Below are 15,000 nucleotides of genomic sequence, written 5' to 3'. Positions count from 1 at the left end.
CAATGCTTATGCAAGATTTTGGAGGGAAAAACAAAGAGTATTATGGTATTTTTGATACTGGCTAATTCATTTTAAATGTGATTGAAATAGCCCTTGAACGCTACATATAATAGAAAATGGTTTCATCTGCTTCTTCAGTGCAACTGAGTGGACAAGTTGCTCTGTCCGTGACCCAAGTTGTGTTTGAAAGAGTAGTGTTAATCCAAATTGTTTTCTCCGATCACTATCTTTTATATCAAACGTATCCCAATTTGATGGATACCGTCTGTTCTGACTAATAAACCATTATCTAATGAACGGATAAATATGTAGAACTCAACATTTTGAGTGCCGAGGTAAAATACGAACTTCATTAAATTCACAGCCTTTGTAAAATTGTGACAGATGAGTCAAAAAATCAACTGTAGCAGTAGGATATATTTTTTGCAAATCTGTTTGGAACAAAAATAAATAACTGTCTTGGTTTTCTCGATGATTTGAAAGTAGTTTGGCCCGGCGCCCATTCATAGACAATATGCACTGATGTTTTAGGTATAATACAGGTGATCATTCCCTGAATTTAATTCTAGTACTTTCTTTCCCGTATGTACAAATATTACTAATCGGTGTTGGCCAAATTCGGGATTCACCCCAGCAGCCGTCGTTGATTGTCTTCAAAATTCTGGTCTCTTGATCTCCACTTCGATCGCAATTCTTTGACGGTATCTTGACACCCCTTGGCAAAATATTCATGTATCTCCTTTTATATTCTCCAGCTTTCTAAAATTCAATTTGGTCCTTTAGCCACGTTCGAGGTCGATTTTAAGATCACTAAGGCCAAACGAGGGAACACCTGCCGTGGTGTATGCCACATGATTTAAACCGGGTTTTAATGATTGCTGTGTGGTTTCTCTTTCGCTCTAACCACAAACCAGTTACTCTGACTTTGGAAACATAATTCCGCTGGACCAATAGTTAAAAAAATTCAACTACACAGTGACTTTTATTCATGCGTTATTACATTTGTGAGACGAGCTAATAGTCCAAGACATTATCAGCAGGGCTATGCAAAAAAACATTGTCGAGAAATTTGATACATAAAAATCATACTTCTTTTTCTTTTCTTTCTGGTCTTCTTCTGCTCCTCAGTTTCCCTATTCAACTGAATCCCAGATCTTTGTGTAGGTTATGAATATAACAGAAAAATTCACTGTTCAGTTCTTTAGATGAACTTTTCAAAAAAACAAGCAATATTTGTACTTGTATATTGGGGCGCAATTGTACGTGTTGCATTAAAATCAGTAAAAGAGTATGGCTGTACTTAATTGTATTTTTATATTTCCACAGGCCATCAAATGAAGACGCAGAGGCCTTTCGTTATTTTCTGGCTACAATCACACCTTCAGTTTCATTTTTGTCTCATCTTAACCATTAAGCCTGAGATGCATCTCTATTTCTTTTGTACACCAGGGCACCAGACGCCAAGCACGAACCTTTAATAGAAGACAACGAGGCCCAGGTAGGACAGACTGCAGACCAGTTCAAGGGTCTTTGCCGTTCATGGCGAACCATTAAATAGGAAAATTCCAGTTCAAATAAACAGGTGTCTTTTTGGAATTTTAATTCCAAAAAAGGTTTAAGCCTTAAAAGGCTTAAACCTTGGGTCACCGTTAGTTTAGATAACATAGTTTTAAAGTCCAAAGAAAAAATATTTGATTTCTTGATCATAGTACCACCTTGACTGGTTCTTGGTAACTCCGCATCTCCATGGTCGTTTCAAGTGTTAATTTCTGACATGAATTAACACAACATGGGATTGGGGAGGAAATATCAAATTAGAAGAAGCATATATATATATATATATATATATATATATATATATATATATATATATATATATATATATAGTGAGTAAAAAGGAACTTTTGAATAAAAACGAAACTTAAATAAGATTTAGGCGCTAACAATTACACAATACCAAGTGACAGCTGTCAAAAAAATATATAAGATTGCAAAAAAGAAGAACAAAAAGTGGTGCTAATTTGTACATGACAAAAAAGCTAAATTAGTGAAGCAAAAAAATTAACAAAACCCCTAGAGGGGCCCTTAAACAATATAAATCATAATGAGCTTCCCGGCCAGGGCCTTTGAGTTCAGCTAAAACCTAAGGGCCTGACGAAATCCAAGAAAAGGGCCTTAGAACCGGTTAATCATGTAGGAATGTACACTATGGGAAAGGAAACTAATTGTAACAAATTCTGTTTTTTGAATGAAATTCCTTCCTTTTATTTAAGCCGTGGGGTGCTAGAGAGAACAGCTGAGCACTCCAATAAGCCTCTTTTGTAATTAAAAGCCTATCGATTTCTTCAGAGTTGCATGAAGCCTGCACCTGATCAATGCATTGAAATGAAAAATCATCTAGGGTATGTGGGATTTTGTTAAAATGCACTGCTACTTCGCAAGTTGTTTTGTTGGTAAGCATAGCAGACTTGTGATTACGGAACCTAATTCTAAAATCGGTGGTGGTAGATCCCACATATTGCAGGCGACATTTCTTGCAAGAGGCTAAATAAATAACGTTTTTAGAATCGCAGGAAAGACTGGAATGAATGGTGTATTTTTTTTCCGTCTTAAAGCTAAGGAAAGATTTAGATTCCACAAAGAAATTCTTACAAATAGAAATAGATGCAATCTTATATATTTTTTTGACAGCTGTCACTTGGTATTGTGTAATTGTTAGCGCCTAAATCTTATTTAAGTTTCGTTTTTATTCAAAAGTTGTCATAACTGAAGAAGGTCTTTGACCGAAACGTTTTAGTAAATTTTTAATTTTTTAACTTTTTAACGTCAGAAGTTGTCCGTCCTCGCTTCCTTTTTACTCACTACAGTCGTTCATGTCGTGAGGTTTGGACTAGGAATCTTGCAGATCCTCCTGACGTGGTGACACCTTTGTTGGCCTGAGAGACTCACTAACAGTTGTATATATATATATATATATATATATATAATGAAATGACGTGATAAATTGATCATCAGCTAAAAGTGCTCAATGGGTTTACCAGAGCTTTGAATAGATACGTAGACTTGAACTAGGTCAAAAACATTTATTTGCTACTCCGAGTTTCATGCTTCTCACGAAGCAATCATCAGGCAACTGCCAAAAAGAAGGAATACATGGTGTTTTACAGTGATTTTGAAAATAACGTTAGCAATTCACTATAGGCTGGGGTGCATAGCAACGGTTAAACAATACAAACTGTTTTCAGTGAGCTGCTAAAAATAAGCCTTAAATAATTACGCTATTGAGAAGGAATTTCTTTGCATGTCTGCAACTTGTTACAAGCTCATTTCTGTTGTTAAGGGTCGCCAAATCTGGTCTACAAATTATATAGTATTTCTCCCACAGACATAAATTACACTTCTTCGTTACATTTGAATAGGATCTCGCATGCCTAACAATCCGCCATTTAATGTGATAGTCGACTTTCTTGTCTTTCAAACCCCATACATATTTACTAAGTTCAGTGGAATTTCTGTATAATCTAACCTACAGAAAAACAACTCCAGAAACCAAACACCGCAAGAATAGGCCTAGAAACATCACCTGGTTCAATCCTCCGTACAGCCAAAACGTCAAAACAAAAGTTGGAAAGTGTTTCCTCACCCTAATCGGCAAGCACTTCCCAAAATCACACCCTTTGCACAGAATTTTCAACCGGAACACTCTCAAAATTAGTTATAGCTGCATGAGCAATGTAAAAACAATTATCTCCAACCAAAATAAAGCCGTCATTAACAAGTCATCAAATCCACCCGCTCAAATTATCAACACTTGCAACTGCCGTGACAAAAGATCCTGCCCTCTAGACGGAAAGTGCAACGTGCGGAATACCATCTATCAAGCAGAGGTCACAACATCTCAGTCAAAGCAAACTTACATCGGTCTTTGCGACACATCATTCAAATCACGTTATAGAAACCACACATGTTCCTTTAGAAATGAACGCTACAGAAATTCCACTGAACTTAGTAAATATGTATGGGGTTTGAAAGACAAGAAAGTCGACTATCACATTAAATGGCGGATTGTTAGGCATGCGAGATCCTATTCAAATGTAACGAAGAAGTGTAATTTATGTCTGTGGGAGAAATACTATATAATTTGTAGACCAGATTTGGCGACCCTTAACAACAGAAATGAGCTTGTAACAAGTTGCAGACATGCAAAGAAATTCCTTCTCAATAGCGTAATTATTTAAGGCTTATTTTTAGCAGCTCACTGAAAACAGTTTGTATTGTTTAACCGTTGCTATGCACCCCAGCCTATAGTGAATTGCTAACGTTATTTTCAAAATCACTGTAAAACACCATGTATTCCTTCTTTTTGGCAGTTGCCTGATGATTGCTTCGTGAGAAGCATGAAACTCGGAGTAGCAAATAAATGTTTTTGACCTAGTTCAAGTCTACGTATCTATATATATATAGATATAGCTCTTTGGCATTACAAAGCTTTTGCTTTCATGTCCAAATTGAGCACTCTACTAGGATGAGTCATTGCCGCTAGCAATTGCGCATGCTCACTAGCTCGCTAGTTTGAGCACTCTGGCATGACTTGGATGTACCACATGCGTGGGACATCTGGGGTGGCTTTATAGCTCAACCTCCATCCTAGACATCAGCACTGCACTGATGAGGCCCAGAAGGCCGAAACAGTACTGTCTGCAGTTATATATATATATATATATATATATATATATATATGGGTTGTCAGATTGCTTCGAGTATAGAATGCTTAAAACATTGCTCACAAGCCTTAAAATGGTTAAGTTTACAAGGACACTCGAGGGGTAATTTGAATAGACATAGTAGATGAATTACTTCACTTCGAATGGGGTTACACAACAAGAATACTCAACGCCTCGGTATAAATACCAGGTTTCTCTCAAATGGCCGGAGCGGCCAGTACTCTCTGACGTTTGCGAACGATAACGTGGAGTTCTCCTACGTCATGATCCAGAACTTAACATTTAATCTCTCAGCTTTCACCGCTTGTTTCTGGATGAAGACTGACGACGAGACGAACGAAGGAACGCCCTTCAACTATTCCACAACAAGCACCAGCAATGAATTGCTTGTACACAACTATCAGAATTTTCTCTTATGTATTAACGACGACGAAAGGTGAGAGTTCCTTTCTAACTGAACCAAAATTTGTAGAAAAGAGTCAAACTCGCTCCCAGGGTTTTTCTTCTTTACTTTCCCTGGACGGGAACGGAAGAAGAGACACCCTGGAAACGAGGTTAAGGTGAGGCTAAGTTTTCTTTATCAAAACCTGGCAAATCTCGTTTTGATGATGCCAGATCCACGTCTAAGCTGTCACTGAAACATTTAGCTTGACTGAGTAGCTAATGAGAATTTCAAAACTGGAGTTGCTTTTACGTTCCTATCATAGTACCCCACAAACTTATCATGTACATCAATTTTGTTTAATCATCTGAAAACATGAATTCGTTATCCTTTCTCTGACTCTTTGCAGGGACACAACTGTAGCAGCTGCAGATGGGACATGGCATCACATTTGTGCAACATGGGAGAATAATGCCGGATCTTGGCAGCTGTTTAAAGATGGCCTCTTAAAAAAAATGGCCAAAATTTTAAAACAGGTATGAACGTTCCGGTCTACTCAAAAATCTTCTGGTCTTTGTGCCACTTTGGATGCCCGATGACAAAAGCAATTCTTCTGAATGTTCCTTATTGTTCTCCAGATCGTATTGGACCGGCCAAATTCAACTTTTCAATCATGTTTCCTCCATACCTAACTCAGTTGCTTAATATCACGTAATCAAATTATCTTTTGTAGTGTCCACAAACAAGCTGGTGATTTTACTTTATATATAATGGTATAAATAGGTAGCTTAATTTCAACTGTCACTCACGAGCAAACGAGATCTTTAAGATGACCTCCTAAACAAACAGGACAACATTCTATCGGTGCCGGTCGATCCATGTGAAAAAATTCATCTGGCAGAGTACCGTCTTCATTTATGATAATGATCTACTCCAAATAACTTCCCAGAATGCCCTGCCCTTTTTTTTTGAAGAACGAGTCGGAATACAATGGATGTAATTCTTCAGTATGCAAATAAGGAACAGGGTGTTCTGCTGTTAAGCCCAACTTCAAATCGAAGCAGTATTCAAATTCAAACCTGTTTTTCAAATGTGAGATGTGTCAATTATTTACGGGTTTAATTTTTTTTTCGTTAGGTTATGTCATTCCTAGTGGAGGTGTTCTTGTACTCGGTGAAGAGCAAGATGAACCAGGAAGTCGTTTTGATAGTTCGCAGAGTTTTAGGGGTCGAAACTTGTGTTCCCCCTAAGGCTCAGCCGAGGAACACGGCTTGTCCGACGTTTGAGAATAGCCTCCCCAGCAGTGTGCTTTGAATCAGCGGTTAAGTGCATGGGGAAACTGGCATCTGATTATTAGCAGCACACACTCTCAATCCACAAAATTGAAAATGGTGTTCCACTCTAAGCTCTATTTCGCAATCCAATTGGGGCCATTGACGGCATTTCGTGCAATGGGAGATTTTCATTTCAAGAAAGAATTTGCCTGAAATTTTAGAAATGTCGACCATATGAAGAAGAAGAAGAAGAAGAAGAAGACTTGAAATATTTATTGCTGACAAAAATATTGTTTTAGGCAAGGTACGTTTTTTATTGGTGGGGGTGGGCCGGGGTATTTAAGAATCTTTTTTTCCAAAAAAGTCGTAGCCCTCCCTCTTTCTGGAATGGATTAATGCATGACCCTTCAAAAATACCCAAACAAAAACATCTGACCCTCCCCCTCCCCCCCCCCCTCAACCTATCCAAGACAAAAATAACCGGAAGTGGAAATAACAAACTGGAAGTGTTACTTATATAACCATGTTCATCTGCTCACAAAGTAGTTAATTGCGTGGTGTGTGATTGAAGGGTGAAAACTTGAAAATGGGCAAGGATGTACGAGGTATAGAATGAAGGAAATGTGCTTGTGGTGAATGCGAGGATTTCATGAGGTCTGATGGAACAACTTGTGGCTATTGTGGCTGTTTGCCGACTCGCCATTCTAAAAAGGATGCCCGCTACTCCTCTGACTCAGTTGATGGCACATCGGCTGCGGGAACAAGTGAAAGCACAGGTCCAGAGAAGTGGAAAGATAAAGACCTAGGGTGGTTCCCGAACCCAAAGGGCGAATATAGTGATCTACCAGATCGAGTTGTCGGTTCAAGTTCGAGTAGCTTAAGTGACGAATCCTCACCGGAGACTGATTTTATACCAGAACCCCGCGCGGAAACATCAAAATATGGGCGAAAGCGGGCACGGGTCGAGAGAGAAAATTATGTTAGTTGGGAGAAGATAAATTTTTGATAAATAAATTTTTCGACACCTGTAAAATAATTTAGATTAATCTCCACTGGTAGCTTTGCTTGTATATACAAAATAGAAGCGACATGGAGTAATTTTTTCCTTGCCCAAAAAAACTATTACCCTCCCCGGGTTGAGAATAAAACAGGTTTGACCCTCCCCAATTTGTAAAAAATTACTAAGGACCCTCCCCTCCATATCCGAAGCCTTCCCTTACAATAAGATAATAGATACATTGTATATTAACTTATACGTAATCAGTTAACAGTATTGTACAATTCATTAATAATTCATAAGGGTGATAGCCAACAGAAACGCACTATTCAGGTCACATGAATGGTAGTGATAAAGTGAAAGCACGCGGAGGGTTTAAAAGGGTAGCAGGGGAAGGTGGGGTTGATTAAACAACCACTAGTGGTTGTAACAAAGTATATGAGCACATGTTCTTGAATAAAAACATTGAACTTTGAAAGAAGATGAATGAGACAAATACAGCACCAAACACATTTTACTTAATTACTAGCAGTAATCGTAGATTAAGAGTGCGTTCGAATATGGTAGGTTTGGTATGTTAAAATATGATTCTGTTTGGGAAAACCGAGCTTAATGAAATTTCAATGCATTTCAACGCAATCTCGTTCCCAGAGTCTTCCTTCCCCTTGACCAGCAGGTCGGGAAACGAGCGACTCTGGGATAATCTGTTTGGATAAACTTTTTCATTGGTTGAAAGTCTGAGCATGAGCAATCGATTTCGGCCCCGAGGCGACTCCTGCGAAGGGTTTTACAGAACAATGTATGTTTGTTTGGCTAGCTTCGCAATAAACTCTTGGATTGATTTGTTTGGAGCCAAAGCAAAGGGTAATTATGTCTTACAATGCAGTCCTTTCTATAGGTAGGTTGAAAATTTTACTCGAATTTCATTTGTTTTCATTACATTGTACTGTTCTCAACCTCCATTGGAAGAAGTGAATTAAATATAGAGAATCAAATCAATGAAATGCGATGTACAACTTACATCCAATGGAATTTGTCTTACATTTTAACTTCAGTTGTTGATTTTGTTATGCAAACGTTTATGATGAAATTTTAAAGAAATGTATGGTCTAATAGAAAGCTTGACCATCCTCTAAAGCCTATTACTTGTTGCACTTAAAAGTCAGTTATAAAAATTGAGTAATACAATACTTCTTTCTGAAGTACTTAAACGTGCTACTATACATGGAGTTTTTCCGTAATTGCTCAACCCAGAGTACTAATTACAGTGGTGATTGTTATTTGCTTATTGAAGTCACAGTGGTCAAGTGTTTGAGACTTCAAAGGTTGGTTGACTGTTACAGTATGAGTTCTGGCCCCAGTTGTTCGAAGGGTGGATAGCGCTATCCACTGGATAAATCCCTCATGATTCAGGCTTAATAATTAAGTTTGCACACAAGTGAAGCGTGGTCAGAAATAAAGCAATCAACAACAGGCGTGGACTTAACAATCTGATCAAAGAAATGGGAAATGATGAGATCCAAGATGCGACCATGAGTGTGAGTAGATCTTGTTACTTGCTGTTGGAGTCCAAAGGATTCAAGAAGATCCAAGAGCTTGACGGCATCCGGATCGTTGATGTTGTCAATATGAATGTTAAAATCTCCCATAATAAGAATCTTCTCCTTGAACAGCAAGGTGGTAATTATATCGACACGTTCGTACCTTGAAAATACACCGCGTTCCTTCTTTCAGCGATGATATCACCGGAAATCTAAATCACAGACTTCCTGAGTTTGCTCGCAAAGCGAAGCTGACTGACATTTTAATAGGGCATTTCCGAGTTCCGAGTTCAAACGAGAGTAAAGTTTTTCGTATAAAAATTAGTTCATTCAAATGTAAAGTAGAACTATCAAGACGTTGGGGGAGGGGGGGGGGGGGGAGGGTGAAGGAGCGTATAGCCAAGCGCTATAATAAACTTCGGGAGAACACAGTCGACAAGAGCCTCCATTTGCAATACATCCTTGAGACATCAGTCTACGTTTGCTCGTATCCTTCTATTTTTAGAACTACCCCTTCAGCGGGAGACTGCTCACATTTTAATCAATTTGCATGAATTTGTTTCCCTATTTTGTCTTCATTTGACAATAACTTTCTAGTATTCTGATTGGCCATTCTAAACAGTGCGTGTAGAGCTGAAGAACTCGCGTCGTTGTAAAAATAGAAATACATACACACGCAAAGTTTGACTCATAGGGATTGCATGGGGAAGGCAAGCTCCTACTCATCGGCTCCCGCCGTCGAGTAAAAACTGGCAAAGTGTTTGCTCACTTCGTATATCGCCCTCTAATAAAAAACATGAAAAAAATTCTTCATTCTGATTGGCTACAAGAAATGCATTTTTCGGGTAACACAGTGCAAAAACGAGGTAATCAGTGTAGCAAAAATGTTACAAACCAAGCATTCTGATTGGTCAATGATCAAAGTGGAAAGTCAAAGGCACTCTCTGGATGACTCAATTTTTGGCGTGGTAAGCGTGAGTTCTTTCTGCTTAACTAGGATAAGCTATCTCGAGTTTTCTTATGTATTATTATTATTATTATTATTATTATTATTATTATTATTATTATTATTATAAATAATCACACGAACTTTCTCGTGCAATTTGGAACTATCAATGAGCACTCGTAAACGTTTTCAATTTCTCAAATTTTGTTCGACTGTGTAAAATTTACCCCGCTAATTACTTATTCCAACTACACTCGAAATCATGTGGGTACCTAGAACTACCTATACCAAGAGAAATCCCTTTGAAGCGACAGATGAAAAGTACTACTGAATAAATCTCTGTTCTAGAAGGTCAAGAGGATCATTTAAACCAATTACCTAAATTCTCTGTCTCTCTTTCTCACTCAGTAAACGACTAACATGCACGTGGACCGATTCATAGGACGCTGAGTCTCTTCACATTTGATAAAACTAAAATTTGCAAAATTGACATAGGACAAAGCCAATTAGTTAAAAACGAGCACTTTGGAAACAGGATCAGGAAAAATAGATATTGTTTTTTTGAAACATGCTGCAACTGAGTAACAACATGCGTATTTTCAAAACTGAATAAGTCTATTTAAAATCATCGACACAAGGAACAAGGAAAAATATGCGTATGGCAGAAGCCGCAGAAGATTTCACTAGAAGTCTGAAAACGGGAATGTACTTTTTTTTATCCTTTGCAAGATAATTCATTGGTTTATGCCTTGCGTTGAAATCACCTGCATCTGGGAATTTGATTCCCGATTCCTTGGCAAACCAGACAATCTACCATGTCGAGAATCCTCCCTTAGTCTTAGAATAGTAGAAAATGCCCGTTTAAATTGAGGGTTCATTATGCCGTATATAAACGGATTAGTCATACTGCTGCAGTATGCCCCAACGTAGGAGATAAAATACGCCAAGCGAGGGGACTGGGATCCAAAAACTTCCGTGAAACCGATGACTGACAGTGGAGTCCAGCACGCGATGTAAACGCATACCACGACAAGTGAGGTTTTTAATACCTTGGCGTCGGACTTGTCTTCGCTTTTGCCTAGATTAGGTAGATCAAAATGGCCCTGTACTCTTCGTGCACTTGCTCTTACAGTCTTGTATATCACGTAATAGCATCCAAATATGATGGTAGCAGGAGTGAAGATGGTCATAGCAACCAAGACAATGATATAAGAAATGTCGGGATTAGCCCATTCACAAGTGCAATCAGTAAAAAAATGGTGATAGGTTATGTTTCCCCAACCGTACAATTGCGGTGTATTTACTGCTACGGAAAGTATCCAGGAGCAGAAAACTATTACATACGTTGCCTTCCTGTTGGAGAAAAACGTCGTGTATAAATGGCGTCGGCAAACTTTGAGGTAGCGATTTATTGCAATTGCTGTCATTGTCAGCAGCGACACGATGCCAAAGATGAGTTGTGTCACGCCAGCCACCTCGCAGGCCATATCACCAAAAACCCATTTCCCGAAACGAAGACTGACAATCCAAAAAGGCATGTGAAAGATCGCCATGAATATGTCGCTGTACGCCAGGTTTTCGATCAGTACGTTTGTAATGGTATTGAGTCGAGTGTCCTTATGAATGGCGTAAACAACAAGCGAGTTTCCCAAGAAACTGGTTAAGCAGATAAGAACGGCAAGAATGACCTGAAACCATATTTCGATGTCTCCTCTCCCAAGCGGATCACCGAGAGCTCCAATGTCTTTATTGGAGGTATTGTGTGGACTTGCTGCCATGTCTATGAAAAAAGAAACACGCATGGTCGTAAAGTAAACATATGAGTGTATTGTTTTATGTAAAAGTTAGTTAACACAAAGTGTTTAAATATCTACTGTAACTGTCATGTTAAAGCCCATCTTGTCCCGCGGAAAACATTCTGACAAGTTTAAAGGATACCTGTGGGTAGATATAACTTTCAAAGCAAAATTAATCCTGTAGAAACCGTAATAAATAGACAAAAAATAATCTATGGAATAGTGCTTCTCTTTAACTTCGCGCGAATTTGTTTTCATCCTTGAATCTTGACTTTTCCAATTGTACTATGATTACTATACCTTCCGCCAATTTCCGACCATGCGCGTGAGAGTCTTAGGGTCATTGAGCCAGACTGCAGCAACTCAGTGATCAGAAATATCGAGAATCCGAAGACAGAATTCAAATTTCACATATATATGGGCAGAATATGATTAAAACCTATGTAACCCACAAAAATCGTATTTCAAAGTTCTGCTGTTTTTTTCGACGGTTTTCGGAAGAAGTTCCAAAACTTGAAAAATACGGCAAAAAAACTCACCTCGGCCCCGCGAAAATACAATCAATCAATCAATTTGTTACATAAGATGGGGATACAGTAATCGAGCCGGAGGCTAGTGTACTCAAGTTATGAAACGCATGGGATCTTTCGCGACCTCGTTTCCAACAATGGAAAGTACAGTCCTCCCGTACTGCGAATCTATAATTAAATGTATAAAAATTTCCTAAGCATTCGTATTTTACAATGTTTGACAGTTTTAATGTGAATCTCCGCAAAAATGAAGGATTTCTAATTGCTATTCCATGTATTTCTATTCCGGAATACGATCAATCGAACGCCCCCTAAATAAACCAGTCAAAAAAACCATGGTTTCACCTATTCGTTATTTAGATACGTAAATGAATTTTAAAAAGGATTGTTCATTCTATAAAAAAATTACTATTCTGGCCCACGTGGGCTTGTTGTCGTGGTTTCAATATTGTGGCTTTGTTTAGTGTTTGAGGTTCGCTCATACAACTAAGGTGTCACGATAAAGATAGTCTTACCTTGAAACAAAAAACCAATTTCTTTTGTCAGTTTATGGCGCCCTTTTGCTAGATCTTATGTGTATGATGGTCAAGCTCGTTTGTGGACTAATGAAATACTGACTAATTTCGCGCTTTTGAACTGTCCTTAGCATGGCATGAAATTTGAGCCCAACTGAGAGAAGTGGCGTCAAAATAACCACGAGAACTTGTAGATAGTACATAAATCAGCGGAAAAACGTGACCTCATTGATACGTAAATTTCAATCGCGAGAAAAAGCATCGAGAAACGCGGCGATCATTTCGAAACTTCAACATACCTTGGGTAAACCCTGGACATTTGACTACATTCCGTGCCATGAGATAGGGTATTTGACTGTGGAGCATTTCAATCGGAAGTGTCTAGTATGCCGGTATTTGTAACTGCTCATCAACAAGTAGAGTTTTACAGTTAGATGAAGAGTAGGTTTGTGTCTGTTTTTCAATGCTTAAGCGGGGCATTTCAACACCACTTTTTGCGCGTGAAACTGGAATTTCAAAGATTCAATTTTTAAAATTTCAAAATAAAAAAGGACCGAGGATTGCCCGAGGGGTGGCGGAGAGAGGTAGTTGTGGTGATTGGCAAATACGAGTGTGTCAGTTTTAAAAGGCCGTGTTTTCTAAAGCATGACGTTTTGCAGAAGATGAGAAGACGCTGAGACTGAACCCTTCTATTGTATTACCAGGACTGGAGGATGGTTGGAAAAATAACCCCTAATCTAGCTGTTTTTCAGAAACATTCACTACAGTAAATGGAGTTGTTTACCATTTAGAGCCTGCAACTGGTTGAACCTCGGCTGGTTCAAAGTATACCGTTGAAGTCCGATATGGGAAATTCTCTTGCGATCAGCTTGCCATATCTAAATTCTAATCGCTCGAATTAACTAAGGGACTAGACTTTCCGCTCTACGACACCAAATAGCCTTGCCATTTACATTCCAATCGAAATGTCCGGGGGTTTTTTTTTTAAATGGTGGACAACCCGGATTAAGTGGCCCGTCTCTTATTTCCTTGTAGAAATCAAATAAATATGTCGGTTATCAGTTGTTACCTCGTCCAGTAGGACTCGGTCAGTCATCGTAAACCACGCCAGAAGAACAAGTACTTGACATATTCATTTCAAGTAGTGTTACAGCTTTCGGTAAAGCTGTGAAGTTATTTCCGATTTGATTGACGTGAAGTTCACGGACACCTTTAGTTAATAAGAATAATATAGCTCGCATTTCAGTTCCATCTAAGACCCCTTGTGAGAAAGATCTATGAAAAGTCGAACATCAAAAAGGGAAATTTTCGGAACGTGACTACCCGCGAACGTTGGTAAGCCATAATTTAAACTTGATTTAGTTTTATGATTTTATTAGTCTGTGATTCTACATTTAGATTTTTAGCTAGTTTTCCGTTAGTAAGTTTTCTATTACCACGTGCGCATTGAACAATCGTAATTATGATCTGGCTATGAGTGTAAATACTTAGACTATTTCTTAACGTAATCATTTCAGTTGACCGCTTCACTTCAATGTAAAGATCAGAAGATTAAAGATAGAAGAAAGCTAACAATCCTTCTGGTCAACCTTTTCACGAACATTGATTTACGCGCGTGACACAACACGGGAAACTCAAAGATCCGAGATTTAATAAGATCCCATTACAGTCAACAATGAGGGTTAAGTGAACTCAAAGAACTCAAATCAGTTGAAAGGAAATTTACATGACGACTTATGAACTGGAATTAGATAATGGATTCCGATAAAGTAGAAAATGTCAAAGAAGTTAGTACATTTGAGGGTGCGCATGGTTACAGCAAAGAAACTAAAGAAAACAGCCACGTTGGTACGAAAGAATGCGAAGAACGATCGGAACGTCGCAACCGAAACCGCACCGAAAGAGGCTTAGAATTTGACCTTGAAATCGGTACAAAGAAAAAAGAAAGAGCAGCAATTCCGTATAGATGCGGCCTATGAATCCTTACGAGAACCAGCGGATCTGGTAAAACTTAACGCCTGCAAAGACGGTTTACAAGCTGCACTAGATAAGTTCAAGACCGTACATGAAAACTTGATTGATCTGCTAATTAGATTAGGACTCAATGAAAGAGAACAAAGGGAACACGACCAATATGTCGGGTTGAATGATGCCGCATTAGAATGCTTAGCAGACATCAAAGTAAGAATAAAGGACCAAGAAATTGAGAGAGTCGAACTCCTCTCGCAAAGATCACAACACTCCAAAAAACCTCCATCGTCGGTTCGATCGTCTTCAACCTCCTCTTCGAAGCGC

The 15,000-nt window shown here is 38.6% G+C and overlaps 2 protein-coding genes across 7 annotated transcripts in view; one reads left to right on the top strand and one right to left on the bottom strand.

The window, feature by feature from the left end:
• Positions 1 to 9,363: 9,363 nt before the first annotated feature.
• Positions 9,364 to 15,000, bottom strand: part of LOC138021436 (melanopsin-like) — a 58,708-nt gene continuing 53,071 nt past the window's right edge. For all 6 annotated transcript variants that reach the window (XM_068868317.1, XM_068868313.1, XM_068868316.1 and 3 more), the window contains one exon: positions 9,364 to 11,644. In XM_068868317.1, the coding sequence (XP_068724418.1) occupies positions 10,599 to 11,642 (1,044 nt within the window). In that variant the 5' untranslated portion in view covers positions 11,643 to 11,644 and the 3' untranslated portion in view covers positions 9,364 to 10,598. The remainder of the gene's footprint in view (positions 11,645 to 15,000) is intronic.
• LOC138018642 (uncharacterized) overlaps positions 14,460 to 15,000 on the top strand; it is a 10,008-nt gene continuing 9,467 nt past the window's right edge. The window contains exons 1-2 of the mRNA XM_068865337.1: positions 14,460 to 14,549; positions 14,617 to 15,000. The exon at positions 14,617 to 15,000 is cut by the window's right edge and continues 7,811 nt beyond it. Of these exons, the coding sequence (XP_068721438.1) occupies positions 14,460 to 14,549; positions 14,617 to 15,000 (474 nt within the window). The remainder of the gene's footprint in view (positions 14,550 to 14,616) is intronic.

The sequence above is a fragment of the Montipora capricornis genome, chromosome 10, assembly GCF_036669925.1.
Source record: "Montipora capricornis isolate CH-2021 chromosome 10, ASM3666992v2, whole genome shotgun sequence".
NCBI classification, from domain to species: domain Eukaryota; kingdom Metazoa; phylum Cnidaria; class Anthozoa; order Scleractinia; family Acroporidae; genus Montipora; species Montipora capricornis.
The sequence above is the reverse complement of the archived record's forward strand: the minus strand, read 5'-3'. Positions and strand labels throughout refer to the sequence as shown.